This window comes from Taudactylus pleione, unplaced genomic scaffold (genome assembly GCF_031769625.1).
Source record: "Taudactylus pleione unplaced genomic scaffold, aTauple2 ptg000040l, whole genome shotgun sequence".
Lineage (NCBI taxonomy): Eukaryota > Metazoa > Chordata > Amphibia > Anura > Myobatrachidae > Taudactylus > Taudactylus pleione.
The window spans coordinates 25,068,352-25,088,289 of NW_028284442.1; the positions used below are offsets into that span (position 1 = coordinate 25,068,352).

At 45.3% G+C, this 19,938-nt stretch overlaps 1 protein-coding gene across 2 annotated transcripts in view; it reads right to left on the minus strand.

The window, feature by feature from the left end:
* Window positions 1-256: 256 nt before the first annotated feature.
* Window positions 257-19,938, minus strand: part of LOC148538444 (protein ABHD15-like) — a 36,832-nt gene continuing 17,150 nt past the window's right edge. For both annotated transcript variants that reach the window (XM_088453852.1, XM_088453851.1), the window contains exon 3: window positions 257-1,371. In XM_088453852.1, coding sequence (XP_088309978.1) covers window positions 831-1,371 — 541 coding nt within the window. In that variant the 3' untranslated portion in view covers window positions 257-830. The remainder of the gene's footprint in view (window positions 1,372-19,938) is intronic.

Genomic DNA, 19,938 nt, shown 5'->3' on the forward strand with positions numbered 1-19,938 from the left:
TGGCCAGATGAGGCTAGCAGAAAAAGAGCTTGGAGGGCCAGACCAAATGATTTCACGGGCCTTATATGGCTCCCTGGCCTGTGGTTCCCCATCCCTGCTCTAAATTAACCCAGCCAGCAGTGTGTATTGCATAATCTAATTGAACTAGTGCAAGTAACACCAAATATTACAGTTACTTTATTTTAGCTTACAACATTATCACGTATTTCCTGCTGAAATAACATTGGTGGAAAGCTCAGGAACAAGGGATAACAGATTAGTTCTGACCTTTTAATTTCCACACTGCATATATTTTGAAAGGGTCAAAGCACAGTAAAAGTCACAATTTTAAATAAATACAAAATTTTATATATTACAGAATAATAGACCTGACCTAACTCATGTGCTTATACTCTAATTAGGTTTACAATGCCGCGATCAAAGACCCAGATCTTTGCAGCAGTGATCACCATAGTAACGTGTATATGGGAACATCGCTACGCCCCTTTCAGCAGTAACACATCACAGCACCTGATCCAACCAATGTCTCGGTAGCCCTGCTGAGCAGGCAGAATTTGGGGGACCACTTTGTAGTTATAACTTTAGTTTTTAAAAGAGCTGTAAGGGAAGATCATCTTAGCACTAAACAAATTATTTTACCTCCACTTCTTATATATGAAAATTTCAAATTGTAGGCTCAAAAGGACTTTTATGGTGTACAGATGTATTTCTAAATAGATAACTACCAAATCCCACAGATTAAACTGCTAACACTTCTAGATAGACTGTGTCTAATAGTCCACAGGTTTCATTAACCGTTTTGCCGATAGGTCTTAGCGTTAGAGCTCCTGTCACCTGGTGTAGGATCGCTGCCAGTTATAAATTTCATGTATATTATGAGGGCAGCTTTGTTCCTTTCTACAGGTGGCTCTTCCTTGAGGTGTTCTGCTCATGGAGGCAGAGATTGTTCCTTTTCTCCTGGAGAGACCTTTCAGTCTTTCTTCCATGGCAAAGAAGTCTACAGAGGACTTAAAGAAGTCCAGTAAAACAGCATGGCTCCACATGGTGCTGGACACGTCCTCTTTGATGAAGCCACAGTGGCCACCATAACGGCTCATCAGCAGGAAGAAGTGGGGGTTTGTTTCAAACAACTCAAACGGCACAGTGTTTTTGGGGTCCCCGCGGATGGGGTCATCCTGGCTACAGATGCTTAGGACTGGAATAGCCACTTCATCAATGTCTCTCAAAGGATCATTCTTTTCCCAATAGGAATCCCAAGTCAAATTACCAGTAACCTTGGTCTGGCAAAACAAAGCCTCTTCAAGTTCCTTCAAAGTATGACTTCCCAGAAGCCTCTCTATATTTATAAGCTGTCCAAGAGCTGTAGCATACCTATATGGAAAGAGAAACGGAAAATCAACATTAATGGATTTAGTTACAGAAATGAAGAGACATTTTTTACCATAGAAAGGACAATTATAATAGAGTACATTTACTAAGTGCACTAGATGGTTTCCTCACTGCACGCAGGAGGCCTTGGTGTACGAAGAGGTAGAAAAGTCTTTAGGTCTCTGTACAAAAGGTGTTTTATTAAAATGAATAATTTCGTAATAAAAAAAAAAAAAATATGAAGTTGTTACAGCTTTCGTAATTTAGCCACTAAACTGGCCATTTTTATTTTCAGGAATATGACGTTTCAACGCTGCCTGATTGCCTGTGATCATAGACTGAGAGAAGACCCGCGGAGAGAGTTTAACAGTGGAGGAGAAGCCGAGCAGGTAGAAGAATATGTGAAGAGAGAAGGCACGTAAACTACTGGGGTAGAGGAAGAAGAACACAAAACATACAAAGGGGGTGGGGGGCACACAACAACACAGATGGGGAAATGGGGGCACAATAATAGAAGGGGAGCAGGTGGGAGCACAACAAACAGATGGGGAGGTGGGAGCACAATAACACAAATGGGGAAGAGGAGGAAACCCGTTTTGCACATGTACAGAATTTTCGCTTTAAAAGCTAGGGTACGCAGCGGAACATCACAATTGCATGGGATGAGACAGGGGGCCTGATTCAGAGCCGGACGCTATTTGCGCTCGCTCGTTCAGAAAAAGGGGCTGGCTATTTAAATTGAGCGCTCGCTCTTTGCGGTCTGTTGACGCCTCTATGTCTGAACAAGCGAACGAAATATGCGCTCGCTATTTTGTAAAAACGCCCCCTGGCCGTTCGCATCATACGTTATCTCCGCTATTTATTAGATTAATCGAGTACATCGAAAGGTGTCTGAACTGCTCGCAGTGCTTGTGGTTGGATTTTCCTACCGCAATCATGCGAACAGTTCAGGCTAAGAGACAACAAAGTGACGTGGCCGATGACGCTGCTTTGTTAATGCACACCCTTAAAATGCCCGTTTTGACCGTTAGGCACGCCTGCGTTCGTATCTCCACTCCCCGTTTTCAAGCACCTTCCCCTGTTACCACCCACAAACGCCTCATCCTGTCACTCAAATTAGCAGGCACTCGCAATTTTGCAAACACACGATTTCCGACCGCAATGACTGGTTGGCGCATGCGCATTACGACCCATACGCATGCGCAGATGTGCGAACATCGCTCGGAGCGAACGCTTACGAGCGGCTCTGAATCAGGCCCAGTGTCAGCAAAAGGCAAGTTTAGTGGTAAGGAGCTTCAGGGGGTGCATAGTAGGGGTATTCCTGGGTTTGCTGGGGGCCATTGAGCCTTTTTACTTGTGCAGGAGGATTTGCCTTGGTAAGGTGTCCCAGAGGTGAACGTAATGTTGCAGCAACCAGATGCACTTTATATGGGTAAGTATATTACTGAGACTTATGGTGCAATTTTTATTTATTAATTTCTAGTAAGGCAAAACCTATGTTAAGCTGGGTACACACTACACTACACGATGTATACCCAGCACAACATTGCCGGTGACGGGACCCTGCATGCGGCAAGTGCATACACACTTGCCAATGCCGGATCCGACAGGGGAAGGGGGGGGAGCTACATGTCATTCTGCAGCAAGGCATCGTTAGGGACATCCCCTAACGGGATATCGCTAGCAACCAGCGGGAGCACGCATATCATGTGCACATACCAGGCGCTGTACCCGATACGATATGTTATCCGATCCGCTGGATCGGATAACATCATCTAATGCAGAGGTTCTCAAACTCAATCCTCAGGACCCCACACAGTTCACGTTTTCCAGATCACCTAGCAGGTGAACAGGTGTAGTCATTACTCAGAAACACATTTTAAAAGTTCCACTGATGGAGCTATTTATTTCACTTGTGATTCTGTGAGGAGACCTGCAAAACATGTACTGTTTGGGGTCCTGTGGACTGAGGGCCTGATTCAGACCCGCTCGCAAGCCCCGGAGCGAGAGAGAAGTTCAAATGGCCAAATGGAGAAGTTCCCAAAGGAATGCCTGTCATTTGGGGGGGCCCTACTGACATCACGAGTGATGTCAGTAGTGAGCTTCCAGCTCTATTAGAGCCGGAAGCTCACTGGGGCTTGCGGCAGACGAGACCCTACCACAAGGGTAAGCCGAATGGTCGCGACCATCACCCGGCCTCTCGCTAAAGCTGTGGGTGGTCACCCACAGCTTAGCGAACGGCCAGGAGGCCGGTCCCAAAAAAACAAAACAAAACGCCCTTCAGACCAGCGAGCAGGTCTGAATGAGGCCCTGAGTTTGAGAACCTGTTATCTAGTGTGTACCCAGCTTTAATTTCGTCATTAAAAACCCGAAATCTTGGCACATGCTGCAACTTGCAGGATATTACATTTGGCCCATTTACTGTTGTGCACAGAATAAATATTTTCTGCAGTTAGCAAATTACCTACTTTGTCTATGTCCCACACATCTGCTAAATTCACTACATAAACTATGGAGTTCTATGGCACTTTATGCCAGATTTCTAATAGTACTGCGACTCCGCACATGCCTAGCACTTAATAATAGATTGCTGCTGGATTAAAAAACAAAACAAAACCAGAAATAGAGAAATACTTAGTGATTATTTATAAACCTTCAGAGATACAAAGCTGTAAATCTTTGAAAGTGGAGTGTGGACATTGTTCGCACATTCCTGCAATGGGGTGACCTGGGCAACAATAATAAAATGCTTAACAGGGAATCTAAACTGCATGTAGTAAATATAACAGAAGACAGCTCGAGCCTCTTGTGTGAATATGCTTTAGTCAGTAAGAGGTTCAGAGCTCACAGTCCCCGCAAGCTAACTCCTCCAAACCAAAAGGAAACACAATGTTACTTGGAACAGCAACACAGGATAATGACGTAGATAAGCAATCCTTCATTTGTCCCCAATGGTACTATATAACCAACAGCAGATGCATCATTTTATGATTCGGGGAGCTCATGCCTGAAACATGTCAGCAGCTTTGTAGCTGGATACATAACATCTTGCTAAAATCATGTACTACTATGTGGAATTCCTGTGTATAATGTAATATGCTCTGTCACATTCCCTTTGATGTACTTATGACTAGAGATGAGAACCGAACCCACCTGAACTTAGCAGATCCGAGTTGGCTTGGGTTTTCCCGCCTGACTCTGATCTCAAAACGCCATCATCCCGCTGTCGGATTCTCGCGGGTTTTGTATTGTATAAAGGCCTCCGATCGCTGCCATTTTTCATTCCGGCTGTGGAGAGTGAAGAGGGAGGGAGCTGGGAGCTGTGCTGCGCTGCATAATTGTGACTTGTGAGGTTGTGCTGGGAGCTGTGCTGCGCTGCTGTTGTGCATAATAATTGTGAGGTTATCCTGTCCATAGGGGCTGGCTGTTGTCCAATCCATACCATATAGGGGTTGGCTGTAGTCCTCTCCATAGGGGCGGGCTGTAGTCCATAGGGGGTGGCTGGCTGTTTTGAGGTTGTCCTGTCGATAGGGGCTGGCTGTTGACCATATTAATCCATATAGGGGCTGGCTGGCTGTTGTCCTGTCCATAGGGGCTGGCTGTAGTCCATAGGGGCTGGTTGGCTGTTCTGCTGTGTTGTCCAGGGGGTGCTCTGTCCATCAGGGGTGCTCTTCATCCCCAGTGTCAAAAAACCCCCCAAAACATTGTGTGATTGTGTGTGTGTGTGTGTGTGTGTGTGTGTGCACGCGCTTGTTAGCTTGCCACACCACCAGTGTATAAAAAAAAACATTTTTTTTTTGTGTGGTTGGTTGTGTGCATTAGCCGCAACTTAGCTGCACTATAATTGCTTGGTGACACTACTGTAAGACCGCAGTGAGTATGGAGGACAGTCACATGACAGGAGAGCAGGATCCACATACCAGTCTTGAAGCTGCCGGCAGCAGTCATGATGACGATGCAAGGTAGTCAACGTCATCTATGAAGGCCGACGTACCAGGGCTTACGTCAGGCCAAAAAAAAAAAAAAATCAAAACTTTTACCCTGTTAAAGAAAAAAATAAATAAATCTAAAGCAAAAAGTCAGCTTTGGATAAACAAAAAATTGGTAATATGCCAGTCACTACACGAAGTGGCAAGGAAAGGATAAGGCCTTGGCCATTATTACTTATGACTGGTGGTTCTAGTGATGATTTAAGCCCTTCTGTTTGTAGGAGAGGTACAAAAAAAATTTAAATTGTTAACACGAGTAAGACACTGGAACCAACTGTGTGCTCCGAAAAATCACAAATCCCCAAGGAGAGTCCAAGTATGTCTGCGGTTGCCATGTGTGAGCCTGACCTTTCTAATTGTACGTGAAGAGGATTCTCCTTCCACCATTTGTGTGCCCTCTGCAAATGTGGGGATGAGCAGCACAAGTCAACATGCTGACGTAGAAATAGAGGATGCTTCTCTGGAATTGCACGAGGAAGATATTTATGTAGTTGGAGATAACAAGGATGATGAGGGTGTTTGTGTAAAAACTGTAAATCAGTCAACAGTTGTTGCCCATGGTGGGAAAATCCCATTGTTGTTATGCCTGGGCAAAGGACAAAAAAATCCACATCTCATGTGTGGAATCATTTCCACCCAAATCCGGACAACTTTTGCCAAGCCATTTGTAACCATTGCCATGTAACAGTGAGTAGAGGTAAGGACCTTAACCATCTTGGAACCTCATCCCTGTTACGTCACCTGCAGTGCATTCATCAAATTGGAAAAAAACGAACAACAATCAGTCCAGTGACACCTAGCTGCTCCCTTCTATCTGGATCCAAGCGCCTGCAATCCACCACCAACACCTGCATCATCATCAACATCCTCATTCGTCATCGGAAGTAGTCCTGCATCCAATATCATAAAGACTGACTCCTCTCCTATCAGTTGTTCTTCAGAAGGATCCTTGTGTTACACCTGCTGCTGCTGTTGCTATGAGTGGATCTTCATCCCAGAAGGGGACCAGGAAGACTACTTTTAGTAGTACAAGTTCAACCAAACAATTGACTGTCACACAATCCTTTGCATTGGCGAACAAGTATGACAGCAAACACCCAGTTGCACAGCGGATTACTGATGCCATAACAGCTATGCTGGTATTAGATGTGCGTCCAGTATCAGCCATTAATGCAGTGGGTTTTAGACAGTTAATGGAGGTCTGTGTCCCCGCTACCGTGTCCCTTCTAGATTCCATTTCTCCAGAATAGCAATTCCCAATCTGTACAAGGAGATTAAAAAAAACCTTATTAATGTCCTCCAAAATGCCGTTGTGCCGATTGTCCACTTAACCACAGATATGTGGACAAGTGGGACAGGGCAAACTAAAGATTACATGACTGACAGCCCACTAGGTAGGTGTATTGCCTCCAACAGTGCAAACAGCAGCAGCAGCTAACAAATACTAGCTCATTCAGAGGCAGGCTACTCTGTGTATCATCGGTTTCACTAAGAGGCATACTGCTGAGAACCTCTTAGAAAAACTCAGGGAAATCATTGCAAAATGGCTTACCCCACTTGGACTCTCCTCAGGATTTGAGATTTCGGACAATGCCACCAATATTGTGCAAGCATTACATGTGGGCAAATTCGAACACATCCCATGTTTTGCTCACACAATTACTTTGGTGGTGCAACATTAAAAAAAAAAATAAAAAAAAAATATGACAGGGGTGTCCAGGAGATGCTCTCGGTGGCCCTTAAGATTTCTGGACATTTGACATTCAGCAACTACGTGTCAAAGTTTGCAGCACCAGCAAGAACTGTTGAATTTGCCCTGCCATCAGCTGAAGCAAGAGGTAGTAACTAGGTGGAATTCTACCCTCTATATGCTTCAGCGGATGGAGGAGCAGCAAAAGGCCATCCAAGGCTACACTACAGCCTATGACATAGGGAGAGGAGCGGTAATGCACCCTAGTTAAGTGCAGTGGAGAATAATTTCCGTACTGTGCAAGGTTCTCAAACCCTTTGAACTTGCCACATGTGAAGTTAGTTCAGACACTGCCAGCTTGAGTCAGGTCATTCCCCTAATCAGACTTTTGCAAAAGCAGCTGGAGAAACTGAAGAAGGAGCTGAAACGGAGTGATTCCACTAGGTATGTCGGACTGGTAGATCAAGCCCGTCACTCGCTTTGCCAGGATCCAAGGGTCATGCAATAAAATTTTGCAATCAATAGAGGTTTTTAGCATAATCATGGCCAAGGTTATGGGCCTACCCACCATATCCAGGTAACCTCTTTCGGGTAGATCCCTAACATACTAGGGTTCAAATCCAGAGCACAGGACCCCCCAAAACTGGCCCAGCCAAGCTTCCCAGGGCACCACCATAGTAAGAAAAGTGCAGTGTAAAGAGCAGCTGCTCCTAACTATCTCTTTACACTGCACTTTTCTTACTATGGTGGTGCCCTGGGCAGCTTTGCTGGGCCAGTTTTGGGGGGTCCTGTGCTCTGGATTTGAACCCTAGTGTGTTAGGGACCTACCCGAAAGAGGTTACCTGGATATGGTGGGTAGGCCCATAACCTTGGCCATGATTATGCTAAAAACCTCTATTGATTGCAAAATTTTAATAATTTGGAGTTGTGCATCTGAGATTTGTCTGTTTCTGTACCTGCAATTAGTCTCATCAGGTAGCACCTCCCATCACGAGAGCGAGCGCGAGAGAGAGCGAGATTGTGCAGTCCATAAATCTTTCCCATATACAGGATCCAAGGGTTATCAATCTCTTGAAATCAGATCACTATATTTTGGCGACCATACTTGATCCTAGGGTTAAGTCATACCTTGTGTCTTTCTTTGCGTTGGACAGAAATCTGAAAAAGATGCAAAGAGCTGTTGGTGAACCAATTGTCAGCTCAAGCGGCACGTGACATGGCATCTTCTCCTTCAGTTTCTGCAGTTGCCAGGAAAAAAAAATTTTTTCCTAAGAGACCCGCTGCTGGTGGTGATGCAGATCAGTCAGCAAAAACTAATGGCATCTGGTTGAGTCTGAAAGAACTGCCTACAATGAGTGACAGGTCTACTGTGACTTTGTCTAATACGGTCACCATTCAGAGAATGGTGGATGACTATTTTAGGGATAGCATCCAAATAGGCATGTCAGACAGTCCGTTTCACTACTTACAAGAAAAAGTGGCAAATTGGAGTCCCTTACACAAACTGGTTTTGCTGAACTTAAGTTGCCCACCCTCCAGTGTGTACTCTGAAAGAGTTTTCAGCGCAGCCGGGGACCTGGTCAGTGATCGGCATAGGAGGTTACTTCCCCAGAACGTGGAAAAGATGATGTTCATCAAAATGAATTACAAATTCCACGAGGAAGACCTTTATCAGAAATTAAGTAAAAAACGACAGAAGCGTCTGTAATGGTGGATTCCAGCGGGGACCAATTTAATATTGTGTGAAGAAGAGGATGTACACACTGATGGGGATGATGAAGATGATATCTGATCTGTAAAGCCAGTTTGTGTATGGGATAATTGCCACCAATGTCCACTGCGCATTGGCAGCTTGTTTTGTGGGGGGTCCAAACAAACCAATAATTTCAGCCACAAGTGGCAGTGCCTGTCGCTGAAGTGATTGGTTTGTTAAACTATGAATGTCCTGTTTCGTATATATAACATAAGGGTGGGTTGGAGGGCCCAAGGACAATTCCATCTTGCACCTTTTTCCTTTCCATTATGTGCTGGTTGGGGCATTGCTGCTTGACATTTTTAATGTTATGGTTTATGAATGTCCAGAAATTGTAATGGCCACAGACAGCATCTCCTGCATGCCCCTTTCATTTTATTAAAAAGAAAATTCTGAACCAACTGCTGCTTGTTGTGTCAACCCGGCAGCACAAGTCGCACGACAGTGACATTCAGCCAAGGGTTCTCAGCCTCAAAGCTGCTACACGGCCCAAAGGCCGCATTCTGCTTCACGGCACAGAGTCATTGGCCAAACAATTGTTAAGTGTGTATGCATTTACTAATCATTAGATTGGTTGGTGGTGTGTACCCCCTATAGTGTGTACGTGCACCATACAGAATGGGGTTAACGGGGTAAAAAAAAAAAAAAAAGATAGTATAAGTTCACAACATGTTAGATTTACACATCATGGTCTAAAAACAATGACTTTAAGGTTAGCAAAAAATAAATACAATAATAAATAATTGCTTCCCAAGTTATTTTAAAATAAAAATATTTTTTTTACACTAGACTACCAATGAATTGCAATTCAACAGATGTTATCTTGGATTCCAGGCACCCTACGTCCTTCCTCTATGTACCAAGTAATTTGCATTGTGTACTCTAGAATCAATCTAAAGAGGCCCATACATCAGCAATCACAAAAAAAAAAGATTCATTATTGGGATTTTTTTCCCCCCCAATTTAAAGATTCCCCAATCCACGCCCCTATATATTAAAGATATTTGCAGATCATTTTCATCTGCCAATCTTGAAAGGCTCATCATTTTACACAACCAATCTACAGCTCAGATTATTCGGTAAAAATCGAAAATGTTGTACCCAGCAATTCTGACCACTTTTTGATCGGAATCGGTAATCCCATACATTACCGATATTTGGGGAAGATCATCTGCAAAGTGCAAAATATTTTCAGTGCATTAATCACAGATGTACTGTAGGGAGGGCCATAAGGAATAAAACAGGTTCAAAGAAGCTTGGCTTTCACCATCTGACTTGTGCCTGGATTTTCCCACCAAGTATCAGACAATAGTGTGAACATGTACCAAGCCGCAACTATACTTTTTGGTGCACTGTGCCAGAAAGAGCATTGACGCCCCCCCCTATTTTTAAAACAGGGACATAAAGCACCCAAAAAAGGTCCATGGCCTCATGGGGAAGGGCCAGGGAAGATATAGGGGAGGCCAGGAAATGGGGATGAAATAAGAGGAAGCTACAAGTGAGAATGATAATAAACAAACAGAGACTTGACAGGCCCAATCAGCGCCCCCTGCCCTGCGGTGCCCATGGCACTGGTCGCACTACACTGGTTACAGCCCTGACATTTACATTAGAATAGAACTTTTTAGAACATTGTTTGTGCAGTATTTCCGAAATACAAATATCTTTTGGCACAAAAGCTGCTGTAATAAAAGTCCATGAGACGTGTTAAAATATATTTTATTTTTAGGTCTTGCCCAGTGGTATAGACTTCAAGAGAAATTAAGTTAACACAGTTTGGAATAGGCCCTTAGGTTACTTAATTCATGCTCCTATATAGTGCTTATCTTTATTTTTATATAAACGGTGTACAAGAGCCAGTATAAGTTTTGCCTGTAGTTCTGTAAATAAATAGGTCTGTTATAATCTTTAAACCCTTCTTTAACTTACATTATTCTGAGCCAGAAGAGTATGAGACAGGTTTGCAGACTTGTTCTGCAGAAATGCCAGTAATGTCACAGCAAATTAATGCTGCAAATGTCAGCCTTCCGACCTCAGCAGATCCCTTTAGGACAGTGTCCTAAATACGCAGGATGTGGCTTCAGCTGTCTAGTTTTTAAATTCTTACTTTACAATCTTTAACATTATAGAAGTGGTTCTCAGCTCCAGTCCTCACGTATCACCAGCAGGTTAGAAAAATTTGATTTTTGTTAACTGATAAAAATAAACTATTAACACTTCTACTTTTGAAAGCAACTTTTGCACAGTATTGTATACATACATCCATACATACAGGGCTCCTTTTCTAGGAAAAATAGGTTCAGGAACTGTGGGCAGAGCTACTGGGGGTGGAGCTACAGCAAAACATATATATATATATATATATATATATATATATATTAGGGGTGTGCACCGGCCACTTTTCGTGTTTTGGTTTTGGATCTTTCTTCGTGTTTTGGATCTGGATTGGTTTTGCCAAAACCACCCTTCCGTGTTTTGGGTTCTGGGTTTTGTGTTTTGGATCTGTATTTTTTTTAAAAAAAGCATAAAAACAGCTAAAATCACAGAATTTGTAGGTTTTTCTGCTCCTATGCTATTATTAACCTCAATAACCTTCATTTCCACTCATTTCCAGTCTATTCTGAACACCTCACACCTCACAATAGTGTTTTTATGTCCAAAAGGTTGCACCGAGGTAGCTGGATGACTATGCTAAGCGACACGAGTGGGCGGCACAAACACGTGACCCATCTAGGAGTGACACTGCAGTGGCAGACAGGATGGCAGTTAGAAAAACTAGGCCCCAAACTGTACATAATGCAAAGAAAAAAAGAGGTGCAAGATGGAATTGTCCTTGGGCCCTCCCACCCACCCTTATGTTGTATAAACAGGACATGCACACTTTAACAAATCAATCATTTCAGCGCCAGGGTCTGCCACACAACTGTGGCTGAAATGATTGGTTCGTTTGGGCCCCCACAAAACAAGCTGGCAATTAATGTGTCCCTGCACAAACTGGCTCTACGGAGGCAAGATGTCATCCTCATCCTCCTCATCCACCGATTCCTCACCCTCTTCAGTGTGTACATCCTCATCCTCACAAAGTATTAACTCGTCCCCACTTGAATCCACCACCACAGGTCCCTCTGTACCTTCTGGAGGCTGGTCTCCCTGGAAGAGCTGATAATTCATTTTGATGAACATCATCTTCTCCACATTCTGTGGAAGCAACCTCCTACGCCTTTCGCTGACAAGGTTCCCGGCTGCACTAAACACTCTTTCGGAGTACACACTGGAGGGGGGCAACTCAGGTAAAATAGAGCCAGTTTGTACAGGGGCCTCCAAATTGCCTCTTTTTCCTGCCAGTACAGGTATGGACTGTCTGACATGCCTACTTGGATGCTGTCACCGATGTAATCCTCCACCATTCTGTCAATGGTGACAGTATCATATGCAGTGACAGTAGACACGTCAGAAATTGTTGCCAGGTCCTTCAGTCCGGACCAGATGTCCAAACTTGGTCCTGCCTGCCCTGCATCACCGCCAGCGGGTTGCTTAGGATACCTAAGTTTTTTCCTGGCAGCCCCAGTTGCGGGAGAAAATGAAGAAGGAGCCGTTGACATGTCACGTTCCGCTTCAGCTGACAGTGTGTTCACCAGCAGGTCTTTGCACCTCTGCAGGCTTGTGTCGGCCGGAAAGAGAGACACCACATAGGCTTTAAACCTAGGATCGAGCACGGTGGCCAAAATGTAGTGGTCTGATTTCAACAGATTGACCACCCTGGAATCCTGGCAAAGCGAATGAAGGGCTTCATCCACAAGTCCCACATGCCGAGCGGAATCGCTCCGTCTTAGCTCCTCCTTCACTTTCTCCAGCTGCTTCTGCAAAAGCCTGATGAGGGGAATGACCTGACTCAAGCTGGCAGTGTCTGAACTGACTTCACGTGTGGCAAGTTCGAAGGGCTGAAGAACCTTGCACAACACGGAAATCATTCTCCACTGCGCTTGAGTCAGGTGCATACCCCCTCCTTTGCCTATGTCATAGGTGGATGTATAGGCTTGTATGGCCTTTTGCTGCTCCTCCATCCTCTGAAGCATATAGAGGGTTGAGTTCCACCGCGTCACAACCTCTTGCTTCAGGTGATGGCGGGGCAGGTTCAAGAGTGTTTGCTGGCGCTCCAGTCTTCGGCACGCAGTCGCTGAATGGCGAAAGTGGCCTGAAATTTTTCGGGCCACCCAAAGCGTCTCCTGCACGCCCCTGTCGCTTTTCAGAAAATTCTGCACCACCAAGTTTATTGTGTGAGCAAAACATGGGACGTGCTGGAATTTGCCCAGATGTAATGCCCGCACAATATTGGTGGCGTTGTCAGATATCACAAATCCCCAGGAGAGTCTAAGTGGGGTAAGCCACTGGGCGATGATTTCCCTCAGTTTCTCTAAGAGGTTGTCGGCGGTGTGCCTCTTACTGAAACCGGTGATACACAGCGTAGCCTGCCTTGGAACGAGCTGGCGTTTCTGAGATGCTGCTACTGGTGACGCTGCTGCTGTTGCTGCGTAAGGTGATACATCTACCCAGTGGGCTGTCACAGTCATATAGTCCTTAGTCTGCCCTGTTCCACTTGTCCACATGTCCGTGGTTAAGTGGACATTGTGTACAACGGCATTTTTCAGGACACTGAGGACACTTTTTCTGACGTTTCTGTACAGTCTCGGTATCGCCTGCCTAGTGAAGTGGAATCTAGACGGGATTTGGAACCGGGGACACACTACCTCCATCAATTGTCTAAATCCCACTGCACTAATGGCGGATACCGGACGCACGTCTAACACCAACATAGCAGTCAAGGCCTCAGTTATACGTTTTGCTTCAGGATGACTGCTGTCGTACTTCATCCTCCTCGCTAAGGACTGTTGGAGGGTCAATTGTTTAGTAAAAGTAGTGGTGTTCCTACTTCCTCTCTGGGATGATGAACGACTCCCAGCAGCAGCAACAGCAGCAGCGGCAGCAGTAGGCGTAGCAATGCAGGATCCTCCGGAGGAATCCCGGATAGGAGAGTCAGTCATGCCAGTGATATGGCCTGCAGGACTACTTCCGATCCTGACTAAGGAGGAAATTGACGAGGAGGGAGTTGACGGTGTGGTTTGCAGGCGCTTGGATACAACAGGACAACGGGATTTAGGTGTCCCTGGACTGCTTACGGTCTGAGCCAAAGTTTCTGAACTTGACAGTAACTTTTTATGAACGCGCTGCAGGTGCCGTATAAGGGAGGATGTTCCTAGGTGGTTGACGTCCCTACCCCTACTTATTTCACCTTTACATATGGTACATATGGCAAGACAGTTGTTGTCCGGATTTGGATAGAAATATTGCCAGACCAAAGAGGTGGAATGTTTGGTCTTCTGCCCAGGCATGACCGTGATGGGCTTTTTCATCCCACGGACAACAACTGTCTCCCCCGGAGCCTGATTTAAACAAACCACATCACCATCAGAATCCTCCTCGCCAACTTCCTCCTCAGCGCCAGCTACACCAGTATCCTCATCCTGTTGTACTTCAACAGTGACATCTTCAATTTGCATATCAGCAAGTGGACTGTGGGTGCTCCTTTCAGCACTTGCAGGGGGCATGCAAATGGTGGAAAGAGCCACCTCTTCCCGTCCAGTGCTGGGAAGGTCAGGCATCGCAACCACCACCACACTTGGACTCTCCTTGGGGATTTGTGATATCTTCTTAGAAAGCACAGTTCTTCGCTGTGCTTTTGCCAGCTTAACTCTTTTGATTTTTTTAGTGGGAGGAGTGCTTCCATCGTCATGTGAAGCTGAACCACTAGTCATGAACATACTAGGGATCGACCTTAGCCGTTCCTTGCCACTCCGTGTCGTAAATGGCATATTGGCAAGTTTACGTTTCTCTTCAGCTGATTTAAATGTCTTTTTCAAGGTCATTTTCCTGAACTTTGCCATTTGGGATTGTATGTGCCCTCTACTATGACATTGGGCATCGGCCTTGGCAGACGACGTTGATGGCATGTTATCGTCTATGTCATGACTAATGGCAGCAGCTTCAGCACTAGGAGGAAGTGGTTCTTGATCTTTCTCTATTTTATTTTTATCGGAGAAAGTTTGGTCCTCCATTTATGTTATATCGATTTGATATATACGTGCGGCTAAACACAGAAAATAATTTTTTTTTTGGTTTGGACTGGAGTGTACTTTCGGGGGTTACAGCACCCTTTAACGGTCAAGCCAGCCGGCCCTTTACTTATGACACAGGCGCACGCTTGGCACTACTTTGTTGATGCACGTGCGGCTACTGCGCACACAATTCACAAACACAGAAAATATATTATTTTTTTAGCACTTGGGGGGAGCACCCCTGATGGACAGAGCACCCCCTGGACAACACTACAGCACTCCTTTAGGACTGGGACACTGCACAGGACTTTGGAGTGGACACAGCCCCTATGGAGAACTGACTGCACAACACAGTCCAGCCAGCCCCTATGGACTTTGAAGTAGTGGACACAGCCCCTATTAACAACAGCAGCACAGCACAACACAGCCAGCCCCTATGGACTTTGAAGTAGTGGACAACAGCAGCACTACACTACACTACACTACACAGCCCTAACTCCCACCCTCCCTCTTCACTGTCCACAGCCGAGTGAGAAAATGGCGCCGACGTGGGTACCTTATATAGGATCCAAAACCCGCGAGACTCGGAATGCGGGAAGATGACGTTTTGCCTCGATTTCAGAATCCGAGTCAGGCGGGAAAAGTCGAGCCTGACTCGGATCGGACTCGGATCAGGGGGGCTTCGGATTTCAGAAATCCGAACCTGCTCACCCCTAATAAATATATATATATATATATATATATATATATATATATATATATATATATATATATATATATATATATAGTATTTAGAAAAGAAGGCACTCAAAAGGGCCTTTAAAATAAAACTTATCATATGGAATATACATTTAGGCCAGGACATTAGGTCATGGTTAATGAGAGGTTCAGGAACTGAGGGTCCGATTCAGACCCGCTCGCTAGGCTGCGTTCGCAGCTGCCGATTGTTCCCAATGTGTGCATGCATTGCAGTGTGCAAACTAGTCCATGCATTCAGGAAGCGTTCACTCGCTGTGCATAGACAGCTCGCTAGACTGAGTGACAGGACAAGTAGTTTGTGGGTGGTAACAGGGGTTGGTCGTTGTAAAACGGGGGAACGGTGGTGCGAATGCAGGCGTGTCTGAGCGTCTTAACGCCGTTTCAGAGGCGTGCATAATTAAATCAGAGTGTCAACATCACTTGGTTGTATTTCTCTGAAGCACTCGCAGTAGGGTCTGGTCAACCACAAGCGCTGTGATTGCATCCGATGGTACTCAATGGCACCGATGGCTGCATAAACTTCCTGGAGATGACGTGCATTAGTGGGCGTCTTAAGACAGGCTAGTGGGCGTTACACACCGCGATCGCACGCCAAGACAGTGGGCATGCTAATGCCTTGCAATCGCCTGCCTTTGCTGGATTTGCATACCCTGAGTGCGTGCGAACGCATCTAGCGAGCAGGTCTGAATCGAGCCCCGAGTTTCTGCTAAAAAATAGCATATATCAGTGGTTCCCAAACTGTGTGCCGTGGCACCACCCTGGGGTGCCTCAGGACAATTGCAAGGGTGCCTCAGGTTGGTGGTCCAGCACCAAATCAAATTATTTATGGTCAATGTAATGTCAATATGTGGACAAAAAGAAGTGCAAACCTGTGCACCACCACATAACTGAACTAAGGATGACAGGTCAGCACCATTTACTTCACTTTAGCACTATACTATATTTTTTTCTGAATTTCTCAATAACAAACTTTTGGCTTAGGGGTGCCGTGAAAACAATGCCGATACTCTAGGGTGCCATGGTTCAAAAAAGTTATATAATTTTTTTTCCTTTCTCTTGGAAACTGCTGATATAAAGTTCTTGTCTTGACAATAAAGCACTAAATTAATGCTGAAGTCTGCAGAGTGCCCTCTTTGACTCCATTTTTGGAGGTGTATTATTTATGTATATCTGTTGGTGGCCCTTGAGGAAACATACCAATCTCAATAAATATCACGTGTTGGGATGAGAGCACACACACACACACACTTCGATTATACTCCAACACACTAGTAAATGATATTAGAAGATGACATCCATTTGCCCATCTTAATTGTCATGTTCTGACTGAACCAACAAACAGGTTACCCTGGCTCTGGTCCAAGTTGGTCCCTTCTTTATATGTAATTCTGGACGCTGATCCGATTTCTTGTTTTGCAGCCACCTGACTGAATTACCCAAAGACTAACTGGCTTCAAAAAGTGTTGGGCTATATGGCGGCTTCTGACCAATGTTCACCTGATATACTTAATACATGTAAGCATTTTATTTGAGTACCTGCAGTGTGAATTGTTCAGCGCACTTTACACTATATGCAGCATAAAATAATAACCACCAGGAGTGTGGCCACATTCTGCACCACCATCCCGCCAACGAGACCTGCAGCGCTGGAAGGTATGAAAATTTTCAAAATATGTTTCTGTGCTACAACAAAGAAAACACACAAGACAGCCACTTCAAAAAAGAAAAAAATAAGTCATCTCATACAATAATTCTCTGTGACATCTGGCAGCCTTATCTGTAAACCATTCAAATAAATAATCAAATCAGTTTCTAATGTAGCATCTCTTCCCACTTGGGACCGAAATTGCAACTCAGCGAATTGCTTAACTTGTAGTTCTTGAAATAAACATGTATACAGAGAATGTCCTAATGTATGTAACAAGCACCAAAAACAGGTACCTCAAAATTTGCAAACTCTATAGCAAATTTTGTATTATTTTTCAACAGTGTTAACAATTTCAACATTATCCAAATGATCTTCCAGTAGCAAGTCACACTAACATTACCAGCAGCAGGCCTTCCTCATTAGTTTCTCTCCCTATGTGACCCCATCTTTATTCCAGGGGGATGTAGTCTGTATGCTGGTGAGCGAAATGCTGACCGCCAGCATCCAGACATACCCAACCCATTCCAGGTAACCTAGCCTGTCCCTTTCCACCAGATCTCCTCTGTGTCTTACCTCGCGTCTCACTTACTCAACAAATATGAGTGATAGTAGGTTATGGTTGTGACACTCCTGTATCCAACACTCTGCTCACCTCTGTATAACTGTGAGATCCTAGCATTGAGAGCAGACAGCCTCTCTCCTCAGTCCTGGCAGGCAGGATTCATCGGTATACAGCTGCTCAGATGATTATTTTAATGTCAACACTCATTCAGAGAAGCTGTACATTTAGGAATGGAGTTTGCCAGGACTGAGCAGAAACACTACCAGCTGTCGCTGCTAAGAACTGCAGATTAACCTGCGGTGGGGAGCCGTACAGATGTGTCCACATACTTCTATCATCCGTGCACTACAAGTCGCGTTACACATAATGGGTGATCTGTGTGACTCTATAATGCCGAGCGTTTTTTGTGCGACTTCTTACCTTCAAATGGGTCTTAATCGCGGCGCACAAGCAGCTTCTGCTGATTAAAATGATACGCAGCATTCCTATATTTTGTGTACAACTGTGGGTGTATCTGCACGCAAAACGCTATGTTACAGTGCCACAGCAACGTAGCATTTCGTATGCAGATACACCCGCAGTACATAGTTTGTGCGTTCTATGCACACCACTGTGCGAATAAGACAAATACAGAGTCATGCCACGGCATGGCGCAACTAGAAGGGCTGTTTAACAATCAAGTTGGATAGATGTATGTGGACACATTTGTAGGTTTGTAACTTACACCAGTTTGAATGCAATGCATCCCGTCTCTCATCACATTTATTAACACCATATGCATGAAGACTTGTGGTCAAAACCACAATGGATAGCTCTTCCGATAAGAGCGGTCCTTTGGGGTGTGAGGTCTTCAGGGTTTATGACCCAGGAGTCCTGCTGCAGATGCTCGGCCACTGGCAAGCGCAGACACAAGCTGCAGGGACACTGGGAGGGATCCCTATCAGAGAATTATGTGAGAAAAAGAAGCAAACTTCCATTAGGCAACACCATCTATAGATGGCATTGCCTATTGGGAACAAGCTCTGAAAAGTTTTGCTTTCTGGAGCTTGATGCATATGGGGAATGCTGTCAAACCTTCGAAAGGTCAGAGACTTCACCGCATTTTTGAAGATAGTGCATTCCTCCCAATGTGTCTAGGTTTTGTTCATCTTTGCCACACACTACTAATACAAGAGAACATGTATCAAGCCTTCTAAAAAGTGGACTAGTTGCCCATGGTAACCAATCAGCTTCCACCTAACCAGGGGCGTGTTCAGAGAGGAGGGGGCCTGTGTGCACTCCCCGTGCAGGGCCCCCTCCTCTCTCCCCGGTGGCCAGCAGCCGACTGACGTGGCTGGCCAGCCACCGGAGCATTAGTAGACTCCGGAGTCTACTGTGCTTGCGCAGAACGCTGGGTTAATTGGCAGCGGCGGCCATTTTTCTGGTGTTCTGTGCATGCACAGTAAACTCCGGGCACTAGAGTGTGCCCAGAGTCTACTGCGCAGAACACCGGAAAAATGGTCACAGCGGCCATTTTCCAGTGTTCTGAGCAGTACTGACACCTGCTGCGGGACCACGGACAGATAAGTTTAAAATAACATGGGTGCAGGGTGTGCAGGGCCCCCCTGGTTCCGGGGGCCCGTGTGCCCCGCGCACTGTGCACCCATTATATATACACCACTGTACCTAACGTATTATAGAATGTACATGATAAATACTACCTTGAGGCTGATTGGTTGCTATGGGCAACTTCTCAGATTGGGTACGGGATGCCGGCACTCGAGATCCTGGCGCTCAGAATCATAACCCTCCACCTCTCCCTACCCCTCCCTCCCTTATGCCTAAACCTAACCTCCCCCTCCCCACACCCTAAACCTCCCCCCTTAGTGCCTAACCCTCCTCCAAGTACCTACAGTCGGGATGCCAGTGCCAGGATTCTGACAGGTGTCGGGATTCTGGCGACGTCATTCTAATCACTGGTATCACAGCTGTCGGGATTTTGCCCGGATCCCAACTCCACTCGTCATCTTTGAAAGGCTTGATACATCTCTCCCTAAGTAAGAGGAGTTGGGACCAC